This window comes from Desmodus rotundus, chromosome X, assembly GCF_022682495.2.
Source record: "Desmodus rotundus isolate HL8 chromosome X, HLdesRot8A.1, whole genome shotgun sequence".
Lineage (NCBI taxonomy): Eukaryota > Metazoa > Chordata > Mammalia > Chiroptera > Phyllostomidae > Desmodus > Desmodus rotundus.
In genome coordinates this window covers 87,439,419-87,463,465 of record NC_071400.1, presented here as the reverse complement: position 1 = coordinate 87,463,465, position 24,047 = coordinate 87,439,419, and the positions used below count along the sequence as shown (strand labels likewise).

At 38.9% G+C, this 24,047-nt stretch overlaps 1 protein-coding gene and 1 non-coding gene across 3 annotated transcripts in view; both read right to left on the bottom strand.

Moving 5' to 3' along the window:
• Nucleotides 1–4,621: 4,621 nt before the first annotated feature.
• APOO (apolipoprotein O) overlaps nt 4,622–24,047 on the bottom strand; it is an 87,934-nt gene continuing 68,508 nt past the window's right edge. For both annotated transcript variants that reach the window (XM_053917613.1, XM_024569883.3), the window contains 4 exons: nt 23,523–23,614; nt 19,859–19,939; nt 8,679–8,744; nt 4,622–4,729 (listed from right to left, as the gene is read on the bottom strand). In XM_053917613.1, the coding sequence (XP_053773588.1) occupies nt 8,709–8,744; nt 19,859–19,939; nt 23,523–23,614 (209 nt within the window). In that variant the 3' untranslated portion in view covers nt 4,622–4,729; nt 8,679–8,708. The remainder of the gene's footprint in view (nt 4,730–8,678; nt 8,745–19,858; nt 19,940–23,522; nt 23,615–24,047) is intronic.
• LOC112313432 (small Cajal body-specific RNA 3) lies at nt 22,371–22,509 on the bottom strand. Its single transcript, XR_002975702.1, has one exon. It is a non-coding gene; the product is annotated as a small Cajal body-specific RNA 3 (non-coding RNA).

The window sequence follows — 24,047 nt, the reverse complement described above, 5'->3', positions numbered from 1 at the left end:
AAAACTTTTTTAAAAATGTAAAGAAATGTATCATATTGCATTCATTACAGAAGGGCCGTGGTTTGACACATGGAACCAAAATTTGCAAAGTAAATGATATTTTTAATATTAACTTCTGTGTGTTTCTTAGAATTCATTTCTAAATGTTTTTGTTATTTTCATTTGTGTCAATGTTATATGGGCAGAGTTTCAAAAGTCAAACAATTATCACTAAGTCTGCTGCGAAGCAAGAGTCCCATCGCCTCCCTCTCCTTCTCCTTCCCTGTGTGCTAACGCCCTCTCCAAACCCCATTCCTCTTGTCTTCCCGGGGTTTCAGGAGGAAATAATGTATGTATTGTGACATTGTCATTACTTGAAGGCCATTTTCTCATGATTTAGAAGAGATATGGAAGATAAATTAGACAGCTGATATTTTCTCTGTAGCAAATAAAACATTTAAAATCATTCCTCCAACCCCACTCAAATTTGGGGTTACTAACAAAATCCCAGTACTGCATCACTTCAGCATTGGAGGGCCTCACTGTGACTTCCCTTTTGAGTGTCAGGAGCAGTCTTTGAATCCTATGTTTCTCTCCATCTTGGCCTTTTTCTCCTTCTCCCGCCTGTCCTGTCTACTCCCAAGAGAGGCCAGCACTGAGGGAGAGGACAGCATTCTCGGACTAACTCTGGGAATACTGAGTCTGAAGACTGTTTCACAGGTTGGGGAAAGGCAGGGAGAAGAGCCACTTCCTTCACTATTCTTTTACCTTCCAGAGCCACAACTAAAGTCCAACAACATCGCTGTAGAGTTGATTAAGAAGATAATGGCCCTTAAATGTGAAATACAGGTGGCTCATTCAGTGCTGCTAAGAGAACAAAATGTGAAATACTGAAATGCTTGCGTTATGAAAATAAGCTTCTGCTCCATCCACAAATTTCCTTGGCTATCATTTCATAAACATAAATAAGCCTGAACTACGGTCATGTCTGAAGTTTGACCTAATCGTACCTTTAGAACTATGTGCTGGCTGATTACTGACTTGAAATTTGAACCTATCAGAAAGAAAACAAAACATCAGACAGGAGGAATACTATAGGGTGAACACCAAAACCCCGAGCAGGTTTCTTTTAATTAGTGGTGAATGAAACCATTATTTCAAATATTTACCTTAATTAAAATTATGCCTGGGGTGAGAGTTTAGTCCCACAAATATATGCTAGTCTGTCTGACAGTGGTGTTTGCATGAGACTGGGTGGCTGCATTGAATTAAAAAGTAAAAACTTTTACACTCAGGGTAAATCATTCAGCTTGCATAATGAGCATGAATACTACTGGTCACAAAGAAAAATGTTTCTCTAAATATCAAGCCTTGCCCAAAAGATGAGTGCAAAGTATATTCATTAAAACACAACAATGAAAGCCCTGGCTGGGAGCTCAGTTGGAACATTGTCCCAATGCACCAAAGTTGCAGGTTCGATCCCTGGTCAGAGCACATACAAGAAGCAACCAATGAATGCCTAAATAAGTGGAGCAATGAATCGATTTCTCCCTTTCTCTTCCGCTTCCTCCCTCTAAGTCAATTAAAAAAAACAACAACAGGACAATGGAGAGAACAAAGTCTCTCTTTTCCCACTGAATTCAAGGATTCTGAACTTTATCTTTAAACTAATAAAAATCAGTAATAATCACTACATGGCCTAATTTTAACTGTCATTGATTTGGTAGTTAACCACAAGCAAGCCATATTTTTCCATCTATATTTGTGAACACAGGCACTTTGCCTCGACTTTGAACTTTCTTTAGGCCACCTGGATATGATGTCATTGATCCATTACACAGGCCACAACTAGGCTGGGATCCAGCCACACTCAGAACAAAAACTGCTGACCCAGTAGCACTGGCACCTGTCGCTCCACTGCCTGGGTGGGTGTCCCTTCCTATTGTACTACTACTGTTTTAATTTTTGATTTTGTCCCAAGAGGTGACACAAGTGATAAGATTGATGAAGACATTTTTTAGTGCTTCTACTCCTTTTACTGAAGCAACTGCTTTTAAATCTTGATTTCTGACCAAGTAACTTTTCTTAGGACTCCAACTACCACATCACAGGACAGACTACACTGCATTTGTCGCTTTAGATGAGCCGAAAGCACTCTGTATGGTACAGAACATTCCCTGTAAACCCCCTTAAGTTATTCAAATAGCACCATGTTGACTAAGTTACAGATAAACTGGATTGAGATTTATAGTTTTATTATAAGGGGAAATGGTCATGAGAAATAGAAGTGTAAATGTTAAGTAGAGAGTATTACCTTGGGACAGAGAAAAACAGTACAAGCACACTGAGGTCAGAAATAAGCCAAGGAAGGAAAGGTATGAAACAGGACTCCAGAAAGTATAAAGAGCTGGAGAAACAGTTGGGTGTTCATGGAAGGCATGCAAGAAGTGTTAAATATAAAAAGAAGGCAGTGCTAGATACGACCAACCACAAAAGGCAAAGATGACAGTACAATATAAAGGGTAACTGAGTTACACTGGCTGAGAGGTGAGTCCCCTGCTGTCCTAGATATGGGTCAGGTACCACTGAAAGCTGGTCCTGGACCCCACCCCCACGTCCCCCTGGAGGAGTTAAGAGGTTTTAAGGCAATGTTTCAATATTGAATAAAGGGTTAAAAAGGGGAATATCTTAGTTAGGAGGCACTGAAATACCTTTTGATTAATGATCCCCAGAGCGTGCTGTGACGTGGGCCATTTCTTCATCTTCTCTAGATCAAGCAATCTCAAGAATGAGGAAACTTGTGGAATCTCTACTTTCTGGAGGTGATATAGGAAGCCAAGCCAATGGGAAAGGCCTGAAATAATAATATACTGAGATATTATAATGATATTATAATTTAGGCACAGTTTTAATATACTGAAATGATTGGTCACTGGGTCACTAGCAGGACTATTCTAGTGACAAGGGTGCTTCGGCTCATTAATCCTGTAGCAATGCAGGCACCATGCCAGCCATTTTGAATCTATTAAATATAATATTAACATGTGCATGTTCCATTTGCATATTGCTATCTTACCAACTGCTATCAATTCTGGAAGGTCAACAGTTAGGAATTAAATGGATGCTACAGGAATACAAAGATGACTTTTAATTTCCAAATCTGACTGAAATTTGTAAATTCTCAATTCTCTTTCACATACTATTCCCAACCATCCTTCCTGGCTGGCTGACAAGTCAAAAGAGGCCCCTGCTATTCCCACCAGCACTGGGGACATGGGGTGCAATGAGCTGTGCATTCAGGGGCCAAAAAGGCGAATACAAGGCCTACGTACAGACGACCGACACACACCACCACCTAGCATTCTCACATTGGCAGAGGACAGAGCCTACACGGGGGGACCCAAAAAACCCGGAATTTATTTGTAAAAAAGTGTGTCTTTACTCTTACATGTTTAAACTTCAGTCACCTTCAAAGCACTGTCTGTTTGATTCAATACCCCTAATCGAGATGTTTTCCACTGCTCAAAACAGTTTCTGAACTGTATTGAGCAGTGGAAATCAATGCCGTCCATTTCAATGCCTTTTAGTGCTTCTGCCGTTTTTTGTTTCGCTTCTTCCACATTGGCAAAACGTTTCCCTTTGAGAACTTCTTTCATCAGGGAAACAAAAGTCACTTGGCACAAGATCAGGTGAATAGAGAGGGTGAGGCACGGGGGTCATGTGGTTTTTGGTCCAAAACTGCTGAACACTCAGCACAGTGTGGCCAGGTGCGCTTGTAAACTACCCATCATGAAATGGGCAAACGCGTTGCAAGAGGCTCCAAAAAAATTCACTGACGAATGCAGCCTCTGACCATGACACCAGCTGGTTGGTACACTGATACAGATGGGTTCCTAGAACACTCATCTAGAGGGGGAAGTCTGTATTATTTTCTATAAAACCAGAAAATAATTCTGGTTTTCTGAGGGTCCCCTCTTGTACTTAACTATGTACCTCCCACTGGCACTAAAGAAACGGAAGCTATGTACGAGCTGGGAGGCAACAAGACACAAGGATTCCCAGTCACTATTTTCTTTTGCATGCCTTCTAATCAGGGTCAGGCAGACTATTACTTACAGGTTTTGTTCCTTGTGCTAGCTATCAAAGCATCGTCTCTTGGCTCCAGAGCTGCTCTTGTCAACTCGACTCTCTTGTGGGGCACAGGCTCTGCAGATTGCCAGCTGATACTGCTCTGAGAGTTACCATTTTTCACACACACACACACACACACAGTACACCCAGATACATACCACAGCTACATGCTACACACATGAAGACATACCACATGCCTGCCACACATGCCTCCACATACATGCACACTCTCTCTCTCTCTCTCTCACATGCATATACATGTATACTTAGAGACACCATACATCACCCCATATACACTGGCACTAGATACACTTAAACTGTCACTCCATACTATCGGCGGGGGGGGAAAAAGCAGGACAACATTTTTTAACTTGGAGTTTTAATTATGTACATAAATAGCAACATGAGAACAAGAAGTTCTAAGGCTTGTACATTATCTATAGGTGAAAATATTCCAGATTAGTCCCTTTGTAGTATGGAATCACCAAAGATAACAAAGAGGCCTGGTATATTTTTCCTGAAGAAGAAAGCCAGTTTATTACATTCAATACTGACTTCTATTCCGCTTTTCTGTAGAAATACTGGTTTAGTGTATGGAGTTTCCAACGTTTACCTATAACTAAAAGAAAAAAAATTAAGTAATCTGTACCAGAAAAATAAAAACTCTAAAATTTTGCATTTTGAAAATGCTTTAGTTTTACATAGAGAAATCATAACAAATCTTTACATTACCTTGTATGACTATGAGGATCATATACAGCAAGAGAAAAGTGTAACTGTTTTCCTTTTATAGAGAGGTAAACCAAATACCAGAAAGGTTTCATGTTTCATTGATACTATATTCAGATTCTCCACTGGCTGTGTATTGAGCATAATTATAAGGATGGATTTATAAATAAAAAATAAAGGCCGAAATGGCACAGCAACACCACATCTCTCCCTTTCTGAAAACTAAACAATTAGACTTCCACCCATCTGCTGGAGAAGACCATGATCATATCGCTGTCAGTCTGACATCGACCTTTCCTCACGTCACCCCGTCATTCTTTTCTGGAATGAGACACCCAGCAATCCGAAGACACACCAAAAGCTAAACCGGCTCTTCTCCATGATGCCTTTTCCTAATGCCTTAGCAATTAAAGGTTTATAAATATTTTAGAGTCCAGTGACTACTCATTTGATTTTTTAAGATAGAACCAAAAATTCTTAAACATGTAAACCACTAGCTTACCTTTTCTATCTGAGTTTATTAATCTGTTTTGGACTTAACAGTTCAACAGATTTATTGCATTGCTAAAAACTACAAACCAGAAATAGCCTGTACTAGTGAGGATTCAACAGATCATGGTAGTTCATGCTAGGAAATTATTATGCAGCTACAGGAGGAATGAGATAGATCTGTCAGCATCAATGGGGAAAGATGTACACAATATATTAAGTGAAGAAAGGCAAGTTCATTCATTCAATATAGTTAAACATAGCACACTGTCTATGTAGTATTCTTACAAAAAATTGAACCTGAATCTGATTAAGCCTTCAGATCCATCAGTTGATGGGAAAGGCAGAGAAGAGAGGATCCAAGAGATAAACAGAGTAACACTAAATGGATGCACTCAGCCAGGGCCACAACATGGGAAATTCTAAAAGACAAGTAAGCCCAGGTTTTCAACAAATACATGGCAAGGGAAAACGAGGGAGAAGGAACTATTACAGTTTAAAAGGCACTTATGAGACCTGTCTGTCAAACACAATGGGCTGCTCTTGTTTAGATTTTGATTCAAAGAAACCAAGTGCAGAAAGTTATTACTGAGACAACCAGGGGAGTCTGCATACTGTCTGGACAGTAGATATTAAGGAATTAGTGTTAATTTCTTCAGCTGGGATAATAAAATTGCACTGTGTGCCCTCATGGAGCTTTCAGTGTTCTTGTAAGACCAATACAAGGAATATGACCTCATTCTGTCAAAAACCCAAAAGCATGTATGGGTGCATATTTACACATACGAAAAAAGTCTGGAATGATATACCAAAATATTAACAGAAATTTCCTCTGGGGAAAAAAACAGAAAACAAAAATGCTTTAGAAATATTTATCTAGGCCCTGAACAGTGTGGCTCAGTTGGTTGGGCGTCGTCCCACAAAGCAAAAAGTCGCTGGTTCTATTCCCAGTTGGAGCACATTCCTGGGTTGCGGGCTGGTCCCTGGTTATGGGGGGGGGAGGGGGCGGTGAGAGGCAACCGATTAATGTTCCTCTCACACATCGGTGTTTTTCCCCTTCTCTTTCTCTCTCCCTTCCCCTGTCTCTCTCAAAATAAATAAACCAATAAAATCTTTAAAAAATATTTATCTAAAAAAATTTCTTTACAATAAATATGCATCACTTGTGTATTCAAAAATTCATCGCCAATAAAGCTCTAAAACATAAAGAATGAAATCAAGGTCATGTATACCATAAATTGAACTCTGACCCATAATACTTTTAGAAAATGAAATAGATATTTACATAGTTTCCCTTTACTCCATGTCTCACTGTCCCCATAGAGAAATAGAACCATATTCAAAGTAAAGTCTCTGGAGAATAGGTATATCTTCCTTGCTGTGCAACCTCTAGTCTCTCTTCTAACAGCACATGGGATGCACATCTGGCCCTATTCGCCAGAGATGCCGATTCTGGGATGGGGCCTAGGCCTCTGCCTCTTCATCAGCTTCCCAAGTAATTTGTTTGTATAATGAAATTTGAGAACTGCTGACTCAGGCTTACTATATGAAGAGCTGTGATGTGAAAGAGGATCTGGATTTGTTTTCTATGACCCCTAACACAGGGTCAGACCATTGTGTAGAAGGAGTTATAAGGAGATACATTTTCGCTTAGTATAAGAAATAGCTTCCTAAAAATCAGAACGATCCAAAGATGGCTGCCCTATGAGGTGTGCTTTCTATTGGTGGAGGTGAAAAGTGGGAACACACGCCTGAGGCTGGGAGTTGGGCCAGATGACGCTTCCCAAATTCAAAGATTATATGATTCTCTGGGTGTCAATATGAAGACAGCTTGAGAGAGAAAAATCTCAAACCTGAGGCTTTCATGAATTTTAAATAGCCGCCATAATTTACAATAAATGTAACACTAATATAAAATTTTTTATTACAAATGAAAATTCATATTCATTATGAAATTTAAAAATACAGTTATATAAAAGAAAAATACAAAAATAATCTGTAATTCTACTATGACAAGATATATACCATAGTCCCCCTTATTCGCATGGGATATGTCCCTGGAGGCCCCAGTGGATGCCTCAGATTGTGGGTAGTACCGAACCCTACATATACTATGTTTTCTCCTAAACGGGCATATCTATGACAAAGTTTGATTTATAAATTAGGGACAGTAGGAGATTAACAACAACAATAAAACAGAACAATTAGAACAATGTACTGTAACAAAAGTTGTGTGATCGTGGTCTCTCAAAAAGGTACAGTGTGAAACGTAGGACAAAGGCATGATTCACGTCCTGGGTGGGACAGAGCAGGACAGCGCAAGATTTCATCACGCTACTCAGAACATGTCATTTAAAACTTGTAAATTGTTTACTTCTGGAATTTTCCATTTAATATTTTCAGACGACAGTTGACTACAAGTAAATGAAACCACAGAAACTGAAGCTATGGATAAGGGGGAACCACTTAAATATTTTGTTTTATTTCTTGGTCCTTATCCTCTCTAAAAATGTATCACACTATCTTTTACTTCCTCCATTTAACAATAATTGTGTACATGTTCCCATGGAATTAAATATTATTAAACCATAGTGACATTCCTCTTTATGGATAGACCATGATAAGTCATTTTCCTACAGTCAAATATTTAGTTTCCAAATTAAATATAGTCTAATTACTAGGAAATCACAAGTGCTACCCTATAATTTTTAATATGTACACAACATAATATTAATATTATTAACTAGTGTTTTGTACTTAGCAGGCACTCAATGTGTAAATATTAAACAAATGAATGAAAATAAATGGTGAACTGAGTATAAGATCAGAAGGAATCAAACTGATTTTCTGACTTCATCTCATATCATACTAAATTTCTCCAGCCTGGGGTTACTCAATCTTTAAAGAAAGAATAACTACACCTATGAATTCCCTACGTCAATTACAATAATATCTCCATACAATCTTGAACTTCTCTACAACAGTCATACATTGAATAAACATTTAATGAATGACTATTAGATGAGTACAAGTATACTTACTATAGTGAAGTTTCAAAAAAATAAACCTAAGAAATAATGGCATTTTTCAATTGTTTGAAATTGTAAATTACAACTGTCAAGTTCTAGCTTGTCTAAAAAACCCAGGTACATCTCAGGAACAAACACAATTATATAAGTCATGGCACTTAAACCCATAAATTAAAGATGGAATGAAATATCATCCTGACCCTGTTTCCACATAAAGTTGAAACTGTTATAATTTACAGAATTAAATTAAATTAATTAAAGATAGCTCATTTTAGCTGGTGCTAATAATGCTAAAAATAACCACAGTTTTTTATTCTTTACCTGATTAAAATGGGCAGAACATGGAGTATTCTACTTATTTCCAGGTGAATTCTTCACATTTCCGGGCTTATAAAATAAAAAGGAAGAATATTAGTACAACTTGAAAAGAAAGAGAGAAACTTATAAAGAAATGGTGGAACATCTCAAAGTGCCAGTCTTCAGCATTTGGCTGATACAAACACTAAATACTATTATAATGCAAAGTGACCCATTTCTCGGTAAACTTAAGGAATTATCAATACTAAGGCTCCTGGAGGGCCGCGCATTAGAGGGTGACTTAGGTACAGAAGAGGGCAGGAAATAAAGCTCCATCAACTCTCATTATACAGAGTCAGGCAAACAGCTGATTCTATTAAAAAAATCAAATCAGTAGTGAAAAGATTTCTTTACTACTTTATGCCATAGTCATTGTTAAAGAAGGTTTTACACCTATGGGATGCATCCTGTAGGAACTCCGCTCTGTGTATCTATCACCCACCATAGGGGCCAAATCACAAAATATGTTTACTCTGAAAGAGGTTATAATCGGACCACACCCATTCGGCCTGGCCACCATCTGGGAACATATAATTAGGACATGTCATCCATGAGAAGTGATGTAGTAAAGTTTCTAGTGGGAGAAGTTTATGTGCTAAATGTTTAAGGCCTTACTTTCTTTCCTATACGTCTTTAAGAGTTTAATTCTCAGAACACATTGGTAAGACCTGAGGTCATCAAGGATCTGAGCTCTCATGAGACGGCAACCTGAAAAACACTAGCCTGCCGTTCAGTGGGCAATGGGGCTGTGATTCTGTGGCCTAGAGTTGGTGCAGGTTCTCCTGCTGTACTTCTCTCAGAGTTACCCACACGTGAAGGAGGGGGTTGGGGGAGCAGACACATGTGACTAATCCTGTAATTTCAGAGCATGGTTTCTAGGCAACGTCAGGCTTACTGGAATGTTTGCGAACTGGTCCCTAAGCATGGGGATTATACATCTTGGCTTGTCCAAGTTATACTGGTTTATACCCATTGTCCCAGCGTAATTCATAGTACCCCCTCTTACTCTCTAGAGCAGGGGTGTCAAACTCATTTTCACTGGGGGCCACATTAGCCTCACGGTTGCCTTCAAAGGACCAAATGTAATTTTAGGACTGTATAAACGTAACTACTCCTTAACAGTTAAGGAGTTGAAATTACATCCGTCCCTTTGAAGGCAACCGCGAGGCTAATGTGGCCCCCGGTGAAAATGAGTTTGACACCCCTGCTCTAGAGTATCCTAGTTTGGATGATAAATGATATAGTCACCCTATCTAGAAACCACATCCACCTGACAACTGAGTTCTGGGCAACAAGGCTGTAAATACTGCTTGATGGATCATCATACAATACTCAGGTCTATTTGTTCCTGTGAACAGAGTTCTACAGGACTGACTGCCTGTGTGCCTTACTCTATTCCTCCAGAGCCACTTTCACACACACACACACACCCCATCCCAGGGACCTCCTGCTGTTGCTCTTCCAACTTGGCCAAGCTCTTTCCTGGGAGACCTTTGCAAAATGTATCCTTGACCTAGGCTGACCAATCCTAATTTTTGCCTGGCTAAATGCTACTCATCCTTTAGATCAAGGCTTTCCCCTGTCCCCTGCCCTCTGATTTAGATAAGAACCTCTAATTCACATTCATAGCACCCATGAGCTTCCCGATTTGTGTAAGTCTTTCACTCATGTTTGAATCCTTTACTAACAAATAAGCTTCATGAGGGCACAATATCTTTACAACCTCCTAACACATAGTATTCAAACACTTGTATAAAAAAAGTTTGGGTAGGCCCTGGCAGGATAGCTCAATTGGTTGTAGTGTCATCCTGATATGCCAAGGTTGCGGGTTCGATCCCCAATCAGAGCACATACAGGAATCAACCAATGAATGCACAGGTGAGTGGAACAACAAGTCAATGTGAGTCTGCCTGTCTCTTTCGATCTCTAAAATCAATAAGTAAATATTTTTTTAAGTTTGGATATGCAATTAATGAAGAACAAGAAGGGAATTAGAGATAAGTGAGATAACCATGTCCAACAACTGGGTCTGTCATAAAAACTGTGGTTTTTGCCCTGGCCAGTGTGGCTTGCTTGGTTGGAGCATCATCTGTACACTGAAAGGTCACGGGTTCAATTCCTCATCAGGGCACATACCTAGGTTGTAGGTTTGGTCCCCGGTTGGGGCACATACAGGAGGCAACTGATCAATGTTTCTCTCTTACATTGATGTTTTGTCTCTCGCTCTCTCCCTTCCAGTCTCTCTATAATCAATTTACAAATCTATCCTTGGGAGAGGATCAAAAAAAAAAAAAAAGTATGTGGTTCTCTACCTAGTTAAATATACTTTACATCTGAATTATCTTAACATAATGCTTGCCAAGTACTTCTAGTGAGATTCTTATATAGTCTATTATCTATACTTGCCAGGATCACAATCTTAAAAATATAAGCTGTGAAATTCATAGGTTTTTAAAAATCTTTCGGACATTAAGAAAATGATCACATGAAAACATTCTTTTGGTTGGGGAAAGCAACTCTGTTGCTAGGAAAATTTTTTGTTTGGTTACATATCACTTATAGTATAATAAAACAAGACAGTCAAATGTCTCACTAAAGAAATATTGAGCCCATCCACCCTATTACAAATCAGATCTCTCTTGGCAGAAACCTTAATGATCTCAGAAAAAAAACAACATTCAAAAGACAGTTTATGATTTAGAACAAGTCAGAAATTAACTTTTTGCATTTTCAGACAAAAAATTTTATTTAAAATATTTTATAACTCATTCATACTCCTTGTAACCTATTTTTAATATATATCAGGTTTCATTGTTTTTTAGTAATCAATACATTTATTTAACCCAATATACCTAAAATGTCATTTCAGCCCTGAGTGGCATGGCTCAGTGAGCTGGGTGTCATCCCACAAAATGAAAGGTTGCCAGTTCGATTCCCGGTTGGGTCACATGCCTGGGTTGCAGGCCGGTCCCCGATTGGGGGCATGTGAGAGGCAACCCATTGATGTTTCTCTCACACATCAATGTTTCTCTCCCTCTCTTTCTCCCTGCCTTCCCCTCTCTCTATAAATAAATAAATAAATTCTTTAAAAAATAAATAAAGTGTTATTTTACCATATGATCGATATAAAACAATGAGATGGTTTACATTCTTTTTATTTCTATCATGTCTTGTAAATTTGGTGTGGATTTATACTTACAGCAATAGAGTTCAGGCAGTCAATAGCTAGTGGCTGCCATACTGAACTACACAAGGCTAGAGGAATAAGCTAAACAGCACTGTGATGGTTAGTTTTATGTGTCAACTTGGCTAGGCTATAGTAGACAATTCATAGTACAAAATCCATGTTTGTCCACAAACATGAGTGATAATTTCTATTAGCAAAATTAAAACATGTTTTAATCAAACCGTTTATTTGTAATTAGTATGCACTGCCATGTGAAGAGGAACTTTCAGCCAAACCTTTAAGGTAAAGTGGTCCCCTGAAATGTCTGAGTCCTCACCAGCCCAATTATTTTGATCTATTACTTAACTTTTCCAAACTGCAGCTTCCTCATTTGTAAAACTGGGATAGTAACAGAACCTGCCTCACAGACTCTTCCAGAAGCAAAGAGTTTAGTGTCCAGAGCTAAGTTCACAGCAAGTGCTCAATAAACATTATCTGTTTTATGTGGTAGGTCACCTAGCTTTTTGGATGAAGAAATAAAAGGCAAGGATAAATGACCTGTTAAAGACCCCAATGAAATTCCAGTTCACTGAATGTGGCAGGCGGAATAACGGTCTTCCCCACCCGCAAAGATGTCTGCATCCTAATCCTGGAACCCATGACTGTGTTACTTTATATGGCAGGGGAGAACTAAAGTAGCACTGGAACTGAGGTTGCTAATCAGCTAACCTTACAATGGGGAGATTATTTTGGATTATCTGGATGGGCCCAATGGAATTACATGCATTCCTATAGCTAAAACGGAGGCAGAAGACAGGATCAGAGATATGAGAAGTACAAAGGACTCAACCTGCAGTAGCTGGCTTTGAAGATGGAGAAGGAGGGCTATGACCCCAGGAATGCTGCAGCCTCTAGAAGCTAGGAGTAGCCCCTCAGCTGACGGCCAGCAACACAGACCTTGGTCCTGGAAGTGCAAGAAACTGAATTCTGTCAACAACCTGAATGAGCAGGGTTCTCCCGTGGAGCCTCTAGAAAGGACTGCGGTCCAGCTGACACCTTGATTTACCTACCTACCTGACCTATCGAGTCTAAGATAAATTTGTGTTACTTTCAGCCAGTAAATTTGTGGTCACTTGCTATGGCAGTAATAAAAAACTAGAACGCTGATAGGGAGGACTTGACTAATGGGGATAAGTCCTACGGCTCCCTTTTCCATCAGATGTTATCTTTTTGGGCAGAAGTGAAAACGCAGTGTCGTATGACATCTATCATGGCAAGCGTGCCAGGGTCTGTCTGCTTTATGTGTTTCTCACGTGGGTAAACTCACTTAATCCTCAAAACAGCCCCCATGAGCTACTATATCCATTTCCCAGGGCTCCGCAGCAATTTCCAAAAGGTTTCCAGTCTTGTAAGAGGTGGGGTGGGGATGGAGCCTTACATGCCCACTGTGAAGTCCACTCTCTCGGCCTCCAGGCCACGCTGCATCCTGCCAGGCCCACTTTTTCTGCTATCAAAAGTGTACGTCTTTTCAAAAAAATTATTTTTTTCAAGATTTCTAACTTTTTATTTTTCTAAGTAATGACGTTAAAAAAAAAAGAAAAGAAAATTCATTGTCTAGTACCGGCGGCTTTTCTTAGAATTTTAAACAGCAAAAACTAGAGAGGGCACAAATTCAAAACAAATGTAGCTTTATAGAAAACCCACCACATTGTCCTTATTTTTATTTTTATTTTATTGTGGGGAGAGCACTTAACATGAGCTCCACCCTCCTGACAAACTTTTTAAGTGGACAATACAGTATTGCTAACTACAGACACAATGTTGTACATCAAATCTCTAGAACGGATTTATCTTGCATAACGGATACTTCATACCAGTTGAACAACCCCCCCTCCCTGTTTCTCTCTGCTCCAGCCCCTGGGTGGACCGTTCTCCTCTCTGCTTCTATGAGCTTGACTATTTTAATACTTCATATAAGTGGAATTATGCAGTATTTCTCTTGTGACTAGCTTATTTCAAAGATGATCATTTTAAATCATTTAAATCACATTAACTTACAGCTAAAGTGGAGTGTGCTTAGAAAGTTAAGGAACTTTTAAATGGAGGAAGAGAAAGCAGGATATATTTACTCAGAGGGGTTGCTGCTGCTTCCCCTTCATATTCCTGCTGAGCCAGCAAGGCCCTGAATACAACTATTAGAAGCTCAGCTTCAGAAGTTCTGGTCAGTTTTCTTGTTAGTAATGGGTTTATATATTCTTTATATATTTTCCTGCCCTTTGAAGAATTAAGATTTTTCTTTTTAGTTATTGTTGGACTCTCATTGTCATTCTACAATTCTCTGATAGTAACTTGTTCCATGTTTTAAAAACCTCAGTAAACATGACATTTACTGAGACATATTGCTGTGTGTGGCTATTTATAGGATAACTCTAATCTGTGACCCTGGTGCCTAACACCCACAACTGGCCTGTATCTCTGATACTCAGGCATTGGACTGAGACTCTTCTGAAAAAGTTGGCAGTGGACAATCAGTAAATAGTCCCATGCTTTTACTAAGCTCCTACAGTTAAGGAGTGAAAACCATAACGGAAAAAAATCAGTAAAAAAACTACATTAAGAACTTCTGATCACCAAAAGACACCAAAACTGAAAAGATAAGCCTCAAATTGGGAAAAGATATTTGTAAGCATGTGACCAAAAACATGAGTATCTAGGAAAAAAATAAAGAACTTTTATAAATCATTGAGATGGAAAGATGACCCATATAAAAAATTGCCCAAAAGACATGAACAGGCACTTCAAGAAGAAGAAATCAAGAAATATGTGAAAAGATGCTCGACCTCATTAGTAATCAAGGAAAGGTACATTAAAACAAAAATGAGCCCCGGCTGGTGCGCCTCAGTGGGTTGAGTGCCGACCTGCAAACTAAAAGGTCACCAGTTCAATTCCTGGTCAGGGCACATGCCTGAGTTGTGGGCCAGGTGGTGTGACAGTCAACCAATGGATGTTTCTCTCACACATTCATGTTTCTCTCCCTCTCTCTCCCTCCCCCCTCCCCCCTCTAAAAAATAAATAAAATATTTAATAGAAAATAAAATTGTCTAAATAAGATATTAAAAAGATCAAGCATGCATCCTGTCTTTCCCATAACTGGGTAAGTGTAGATGAGGGAAAGTGGTTCCTTATTCAACTACTCCAGCTAATATGTGAAAATGAAATGACAGAAGTAAGAAGACACCATTTTCCAAGCCCGGTGAACCAATGAATCTAGGCATTGAGCATCAACAGCCCTAACACCAAAATATCAAAGTAAAAACCAGGCTTATGTGTCTACATAGCCTTGTCAATGGGATCAAACGTGACACTGATTAAGCAGCTTCTGGATCCAGCCACCAATCTGCAGAAAACGCAGAGAAGAGCGGAACCTGTTCAACTACACCATGAGTATACAATTAGCAAAACTCAAACTGCTGGAGACTTTGCAGGTCCAACATGCTAGGTTCTTTTAACAGATACATTGTAAGGAAGATAAAAGGAGAGAAGGGGAACCTATAGATTAAAAGTGACTTAAAAAGCAAAAAAAAAAAAAAAAAAGAAAGAAAGAAAGAAAAAGACTTAAAAAGGTATATGAAGTCAGAAATAATAACAGGCAAGAATAAAGTGACAGGGATAAATACTTAGGTGAAAAAGCCATAAAGAAGAGAATAAAGTTATTAGTATAAAAGTCAGGATGGTAGGTATATTTGGACGGAGGAAGACTGTGATTAGGGTGGGCTACATGCAGGGGCTTCTGGCGTGGCTAGCAAAGTTCTTTTTTTTTTTTGTCCTAGATGAGGTTACAAGGGTATTTGCCTTATAATAATTCCCTCAACTATAAAAAAAATTAAGTTGTTGAAGGAAAGCACATTCTTGGGGCAACTGCAGAAATGTGAATATGAACTGTATATTAGGTAATGTTCATTTAAACAATGAAATGTTAATTTTCCTCAGTACGATAATAATACTGTGATTATATGAGACAAGTTCTTTAGAAATACATGCTGAAGGTGCAATGATATCTACAATTAACTCTTAAATGGTTCAGAAAAATAAAAGACAAGTGTGTGTGAGCACCCATGCATGTGTAAAAAGATAAAGCAAATGCAGCAAAGTATTAATTGGTGAATCTAAGTGAAGATATATTCACTGTACTCTTGGGGTGACTTTCTGTAGTTTTGAGATATTTTTTCAAAATAAAAATTGGGGGATAAAGTAAAACCACACGCACACGCACGCACGCACACACAAAGGATTTTAAAGCCAAGCAGACTGGCAAAAATGGAAAAAACCACTTTGGAAGCTTACTTGGCGCCATCTAGTAAAACTGATGTGCAGGCCCTATGAATCAGGAATCCCAGCCTTGAAAAACTCTTAATAAAGCATGACACATGCACAAGAATGTTCCCAGGTCTGTGTGCAACAACAATATAATGAAAACTGCCCAACTAGCCAACAACATGGGCATTTTCCCACAAAGATATACGAGTATTCTACAGCAGTGAAAATGAATAAACTACAACCATACATAGCCAATAAACATAATGTTAGGGGAACAAAAGTTACAAAATAATACACATGGAAAGACTTCCTCTAGATAAACTTTATGTATTTACTTGTTTTTTTTAAGCTATGTATCTTTTTTGAAAGATTTTATTTATTTATTTTAAGAGGGAGGGGGAGGGAGGGAGGGAGAAAGAGAGGGAGAGAAACATCAATGTGTGGTTGCCTCTTGCACACTCCCAACTGGGTATCTGGCCTGCAACCCAGGCATGTGCCCTGACTGGGAATCGAACCAGTGACCCTTTGCTTCATAGGCTGGCACTCAATCCACTGAGCCACAACAGCCAGGGCATATTTATTTTTGATATATATTTATATTATAAAAGCAAGCTCAACTATGGTGTTTTCTATTCTATTCTATTCTGTTCTGTTCTGTTCTATCCTATTCTATTCTAATATTCTATTATATTCTGTAACACTGTAGTTGAGCTTGCCTTTTATATTTGTTTTTGATATATATTTATATTATAAAAGGCAAGCTCAACTACAGTGTTTTAGAATATACATGTATGTGGTTAAACTAAGAAAAGTTAAAAAAAAAACAAGGGAATGAAGAACAAGAATCTGGGGACATGGAGGGGCCCATGGAGAACTTAAAAGGCATGGTAATTTCCTATCTTTAAAGGTAGATGGGTGATTGCTATATGTGTGGTCATTATATTGTTTGATTTTAAACTGTATATATACAGTTGATCCTTGAACAACACGGGTTTGAACTGCGTGGGTTCACTTACATGTGATTTTTTTCAATAAATTCCTGTACTATTTGGATCCGAGGATGGGAGGCTGTGGCTGTGGCGGGCTGGCTGTAAGCCTTGATCTACGCCATTTTCAATAGAAGACCTGAACATCCACAGATTTTCGTGTCCTTGGGGGGTCCTGGAACCAATCTCCCGCAGATACCAAAGGACAACTAAGTTTGCGGTAAGTCAAAAGTTATACATGATTTGACTAAGTGGGGGGTCGGTGCCCCTAATCTATGTTGTGCAAGGGTCAACGGTACATTATATGTTCTTTTATCTCACAGAAAAACAAACCCTAGACCACCTTATGATGACAATATTTCTGAATACACCCATCTTTGCTTCACAGTTCTGACAAAGAGTTCACTTTAACTGAAGCACATAAATTCCTCTTAACTGACCAATGACGATGACTGAACAGAAAGACAACTTCATCCAAACTTTATTGGTACAGGACTCAGTGCAAACACTTAGAATTCCTAAAAGGGGAAAGGGATGTGGTAGAGCGGAAAAACGCCCCAGACTTATTTAAGGTCGTTGAGAGTAATATAGCTCCACAGGAAACAATAAAATTGAGAATTGAGCCATCATTCATACCACTTAAAATTCCTGGGCCTTATTTTAAACAGAGTGTCTACAAATTTCTTTCACTGTTTACAAAGCAAAATAATGTATATCTGTGTTATACACCATTATAGTATAAACAATTATGAATTAAATTGCATCTAATAGAGACTGATCATTGAAACCTGACTAGAAAACCATTCTTCAGACAAGCTAAGAAACAAACAAAAATCGCCTTCATAAAGTGTCCCTCAATTTCCTTCAAAGAGATAGTTCTTGAGCCCTAAAAGATTCCAGTTTCGGGGTAGTTTAAATCTTTGTTCTCATTAATAAAACAAACAAACAAACAAACAAAAAATCACCGAAACTCACAAAACTAAATGAGGAGGGCAGGGCAGGGGAATCAATAAAAAAACAATGGCATTTCACTATGAAGTAATTCCTGAAATCTAAGAATATCAAATCTTGTATTAATAGAGCCTTCTGCTATCTTTCATTTAAAACTTGTGCTAAATGTTTAGGTAGTCAACATTGATTTTATTACCTTCTATTGAGAACAGACTAGAAAAATATGCTTTGAGGGTAAACAAATGAAAGAACACTGAGTTCTTCAGGACTCTGACAAGGGTAAGGGCTTGGAAGAGGAGAGAAAAATGCAGAGCAACCATGAGCTAATTAGACATCTTTACTACCTTATTCCCCAAACACATGCAAATAAATGTGAGTAGCTTTAAAATGTAACGTTTTTGAATTATCATAAAATGCTGTTTAACTTGCATTCCAACCAGAGTCCCATTGCTTGTGCACTGGGCTGAATCAGAGCAGAGAAAACTATTTCCGAGCTAGAGGCTCCAGGGGGACCCAGCTTGGCTTTGGTGGGCATGTGTCTGCCTGACAACACAGGAAACACTCAGGACTAAGGCTGAGTTTCACTTTCCACACTTCTTTCGAGGGCTGTGTATAGCTTCCCTGACACTCTAGTGTTTTCTTTTCCACATAAAACTCAGTGTGGACTTAAGGAATTTTTTAAACAGGAAAGGAAGCTTTCAAAGAAAATATCAGAAATGAAAGTAAAACAACGAGTGTTTATTCTTTAAAATGGACTGCCAAAGGGCACTTGATATTAATACAGTACTTCCTCCTCAAGAGCTAGTTTAAATAGGCTCAATAGAGACTAATGCCTTTAGAAACTATCAGTACAAAAATCAGTCCAGATATCAATTAATTACTTAGGTATACAATGAAGAGGACTTATAATTTATTCTATAACATTACTTCCAAATTCCAGCTCCAAATTCTGGATTTTAATTTTGAGAGAGTTGTTTATATTTTTAAAAGAGTATTTTGATTTGAGATGACAGGAGTCAAAATCAACTTCTTTAAGTTTACAATGTAGAAGGTACATTAATGTAAGGATTCTAATTCTTCCTTAGCGAGTTGTGCCTCTGAGTGCTCGGAGGAGACATGATGCCTTGTTCTGTACTCATTCTTCCTTATCAGGGAAAGAGAGAAAATTCCAGCAAACACAAACAACATCCAATCAACTATGCGGCTGTGAGGAGAGATAAAAGAAGACACCCCCTTACAGTCACACAACCTCCTCCCCCTGCCTCTTGTCCCTCAGTCAGCACAGAGAATCTGGCCTGCAGCTGAGATACAGTATTGCTAAAGGAAAGAACAGGCACTTATGATAAGTGAAATAGCAAAAGCAGTCTTAGTTATCTGTCTTTTGCCTGGAAGCATAGTTATGTTCCCTTTGCCTCCAGTTTTGATAAAACTGTCATATAATATGCTATACTTTGAGCAAATTGTAACTACAATACAGTGGCAATTATGGTCTAAGATTGCTGTGGAATGCATCTGATGGTTACTATTTACTCAGCCCTGCTGACATTAAGCAAAAGCATGGAATACCCTCTACTCCTCCAAGGGTCACCAGAGAATCTGAGTGAGAGATGTACCAAATAAACAGAACAGAAAAGACTGAGTAACAGGGTTATCAAGAATTTTACAAAACCCTAGGGAAACCACACACTTAAACCAAAAGGAAGATAATGAAAAAGATTTCTCACCTTTTGAAAGTTCTCCTTCCACAAATCTTCTATGACTATGTATCCTCGTAAACCCCAGTCATATAATTTCTCCCCACTGACCTTGAAATAAAACATAAAAGATCCATTGCTAGTCCATACATGACTGGTAAGGAAGAGAATTTTCCATTTTCCTTTTTCCAGTATAACTCTATTTGAGCATATGACGACTATAGAAGTCTTGGGACATATACATTAAAACTATGTAACACAAGCAAATAAAAAATAAGAAGAAGGATAGAATAAGAAGAAAAATAGTTTGATTGTGTATAGTTATCATTAAAAATAATCTGCTATCAATCGTGTATATATTCCAAAGTTTCACAGTTTGAAGGAAAAAATGTAGATCACTGCTGATACGGGAAATTCTAAAACTCTACCTACCACATCTAGCACATAACAGCCAATCAAATCACATTTGCCAAGCTGGAAATCATTCATTGTAGGAGCTTAGGTAAAAAACGGGTGAACCCAATGAAGATGCTCTCAGCTTTCCCAGGTCCCCCAAAATACAAAGTCTTCGAGTTTCCACGGGGATTTTGCCTCCTAATCCAAAATCTTTTCTACAGCATCCTGAGGTCCCAGAGTCAGAGAATATTTTGGGGTGGGAGTTCACTACCTTAAAAGGTACTTGTCCACATTTGGCTGGCTAGCTTTAATGGTTAGAAACTTTGTTTGGTAAGTATTGAGCTTTCTTTTAAAAAAATGCTTCCAGTAATTTGCATTCATTGGTCCTAGTTATAACAGAGAGTGTTGATTACTCTTCCACATGACAGTACTTCAAATTTCTGAAAAGTTATTATTCCTCTTCCTAATTTCTATAATAATTTATCCATACATAGCATTTTAGTTTATAAAGCACATTCACATGAATTATCTCTACTCTATATAACAACCCTGTGCGATAAGTAGGCAAAGATACTCAAACATAAGGAAATAAATGTACCATTGTAACCATTTTTAGGTGTACAACTCAGTGACATTAAATAAATACATTCACAACGTTATGCAACCATCACCACTATCCATTTCTGAGAGTTCTTCATTATCCCAAACAGATCACTAATGTTTGATACCCAGTGAAAATAAATTATTTTGCTCTGGCTTACCCTAGGTATAAAATAAAAAACCAAACTCCTTCCCACTGATTTTAAAAATACATTACAATACAACTCAGACTTGAATCCTACTATCTTGGTTGTGAACCCAAAAGATCTTTTCCAACATGTGCTATGGCATATAAAATTTAGAAAAGACTTCTACTCAGGGAGCAGCCACCTATGCCTCTTGACCAGTAGCCAGGCCCACCTATCCATTTACTATTTAAACCATAACAGACTAACAGAATGTTAGATGATTTTTATGACCTAGAGCAGGCAGAATGATCCCCCGTTCCTGAGCTGGGACTGCGACAGTTGGAGGAACATGACCTATCTGCTTCCAGGACTGCTGTAAACAATGTCAAGGCCCTGCTAAAGAGATCTTACTGGCAACTGTCACCAAAGCCATCAATTTCCCACAGCTGGAGCCAATGGGCTCCCACCTACAACTGTAGCGCGATCCAGGAATCTAGACTCAATCCTGTCACAAGGACTCCAGGGAGCTCAGTGTCACGTCAGTCTGGCTTAGAGTCCTCAGAGCCCAATTCTGGTGACGGGACTGCTGCTCCTCATAGAACCAGGTCTCTGTGTGATATGGCAGTTCTGGCAACTGGTCCCTGCCCCCATAAGCTGTCCAGGAACTCAAAACCTATAGCTTGCTTTGCTCTTACCAGTTTTCCAAGGAACTCTGTGTCTAGAGTCCCACCAAGTCCAGACAGCACTGCCCTGAAGGAATCTAGTCTATATCAGTGGTTCTCAAACATCAGAGGCATTGAAATCCCCTGGAGCGCTCACTAAAATAGGTGGGAACCCTAACTCTCAGTGTCTGAGTCAGTAGGTCTGGGCTGGGGCCTGAGAATTTGCACTTCCTTTTTTAACTCAAAAAAATTTTTTTTTGCTATTTATTTTATCCAAAACAATGTGTTTCCCCATCACAAAAATATCATAACCCCACCACCAACAGTAGCAAAGTCTATACAGCTACACTGATGAGGGAGTGTTCACTGGGTATTCCCATGTCCCAAAGGTCCCAAAGGAGGAAAAGAGTAAAAGAAAAAAATCCTCAAAACAAATCCAAAACCCATGATGACTTTCAGGACAGACATGACATGACAGTTTCTGTCTTCTTTCATTCTTAGCTGCAGGTGTATTTCAGCAAGACCAAGTACAATTTAACTTAAGTAAACCATTCATATAAACTCCAGCACCTTAACTATACCCTGTCAGCACAGTAGACTCCTATTTTCCAAAACTGTAAGATACCTCAGAAAACAGTTAAGATGGATGCAGAAATGACCTCACTTGGCTGCCTTTTAATAACCCAGAACCCTTCATCAGCAGAGAGAGTAAACAAAGCAGCAAGGAAAGCAGTACCTGCAATGCTGGTTTTAAAGCCTGTATGGAGGGAGAGGATCAAACTTAGTCAGCTGTCCTAAGCTAAACAGAGACCTCCATATTTATGTAGGATCACTGCAATTTGTAGACAAATACATTTTTCATTTGTCCACATGGTTAGTTCCTGCAGGTTCCATGAGAATTTGCATTTCTAAAAAGTTCCCAGGAGATTCTGATATTGGTGGTCCAGGGACCATACTTTGAGACCCCCTGGTCCAGCTGTTAGAGCCTGAATTACATCCCCTGCCCAATCCACGTGGTAAAGCCTTAACCCACAATGTGACTCTATTTAGAGATAGGGCCTTTTAAGATTAAATGAGGTTATAAAGGGAGGGTCTCCAATCCAATACAACTGGTGTTATTGTTCGATGGGGATGAGACACCAGGGATGTGTGCATATAATGAAAAGGCGTGTGAAGACACAGTGGGAAGGCAGCCATCTGCAAGCCAAGGAAGAGGCCTCAAGAGAAACCAACTTCGCTGACACCTTGATCTGAGACTTCCACTCTCCAGAACTGTGAGAAAATAAATTTCTGTTATTTAAGTCCCATAGTCTGTGGTGTTTTGTTATGGCAGCTCGAGCTGGCTAAGAAATCAGCTTCAGCTGTGTTGCCTGCCACTGTGTTCTACTCGCTAGGGTGCCATTAAGCTGAGGCCTGAAGGGTAGGAAAGCAGGGTGCTCCCAGCAGAGGGAACTGCACTCCCTGAAAGGCCCAGCAAGGAGAGCCAGGCCAGCTCCAGGGCCAGAGACAAGGCACAAAGGGTCAAGCACAGGCCTGTGCCTGCAACCCAAGGAAGGTAGGTTGTGATACACCTGAACTGAGAATGACCCATAACTATCGACTTTGGAATTTGAGTCTCTAGACTAACATGTCAACATGCACCAAAAAAAAAGGTATCTTAAGTTTTCTTTTATTAATACTCAAATTAGTGTGCATTCTCTGACCACTGACATGATTGGAAGGACAGCCAGAACTGAGGTACATAGTGAAGAAAAACATTTAAATTTGCTGTATTAATTTATATTTGCAAACAAATTTTAGTTTGGTGTTATAAAAGCTGTAAAATAAAATTAAATAAAAATAAAGCAGTAAACCCATACATACATAAACAAGAATAAGGGGCATCTTAACTTACTGGGTCTACCTTACCTGGAAAAATACGATGGCTTGTTGTGGATAATAAAGAGAGGCAGCTACTCCCATGAAACCAGGTGGATACACCAGCTTCTTTATTTTTGAACCTATTAAATAAAAGGTTGTGGACACTGTCAGATGATTCCATCTTAACCATCTCAATTTGTCTGTATATCTAACACTAAATAAGACTTCTTTGGGGTCCTGGCCAGGTAGCTCAGTTGGTTAGTGTCATCCCAATACGCCAAGGTGTGGGTTCAATCCCTGGTCGGGGGTCATTCAAGAATCAACCAATGAATGTATAAATAAGTGAAACAACAAATCAATGTTTCTCTCTCTGAAAAAAAAAAAAAAAAAAAAGACTTCTTCGGTCCTAGATTGACAGAGAATGTACTTAATAACATCAAACATACCAAAAAGAACCACCGCATTTTCATAGCTTCAGTGAGACACAATTCATACAACTCACCTGTTTAAAATGTGCAATTCAATGGCTTTTAGTGTATTCACAGAGGTGTGCAACCATCACCACAGTCAATT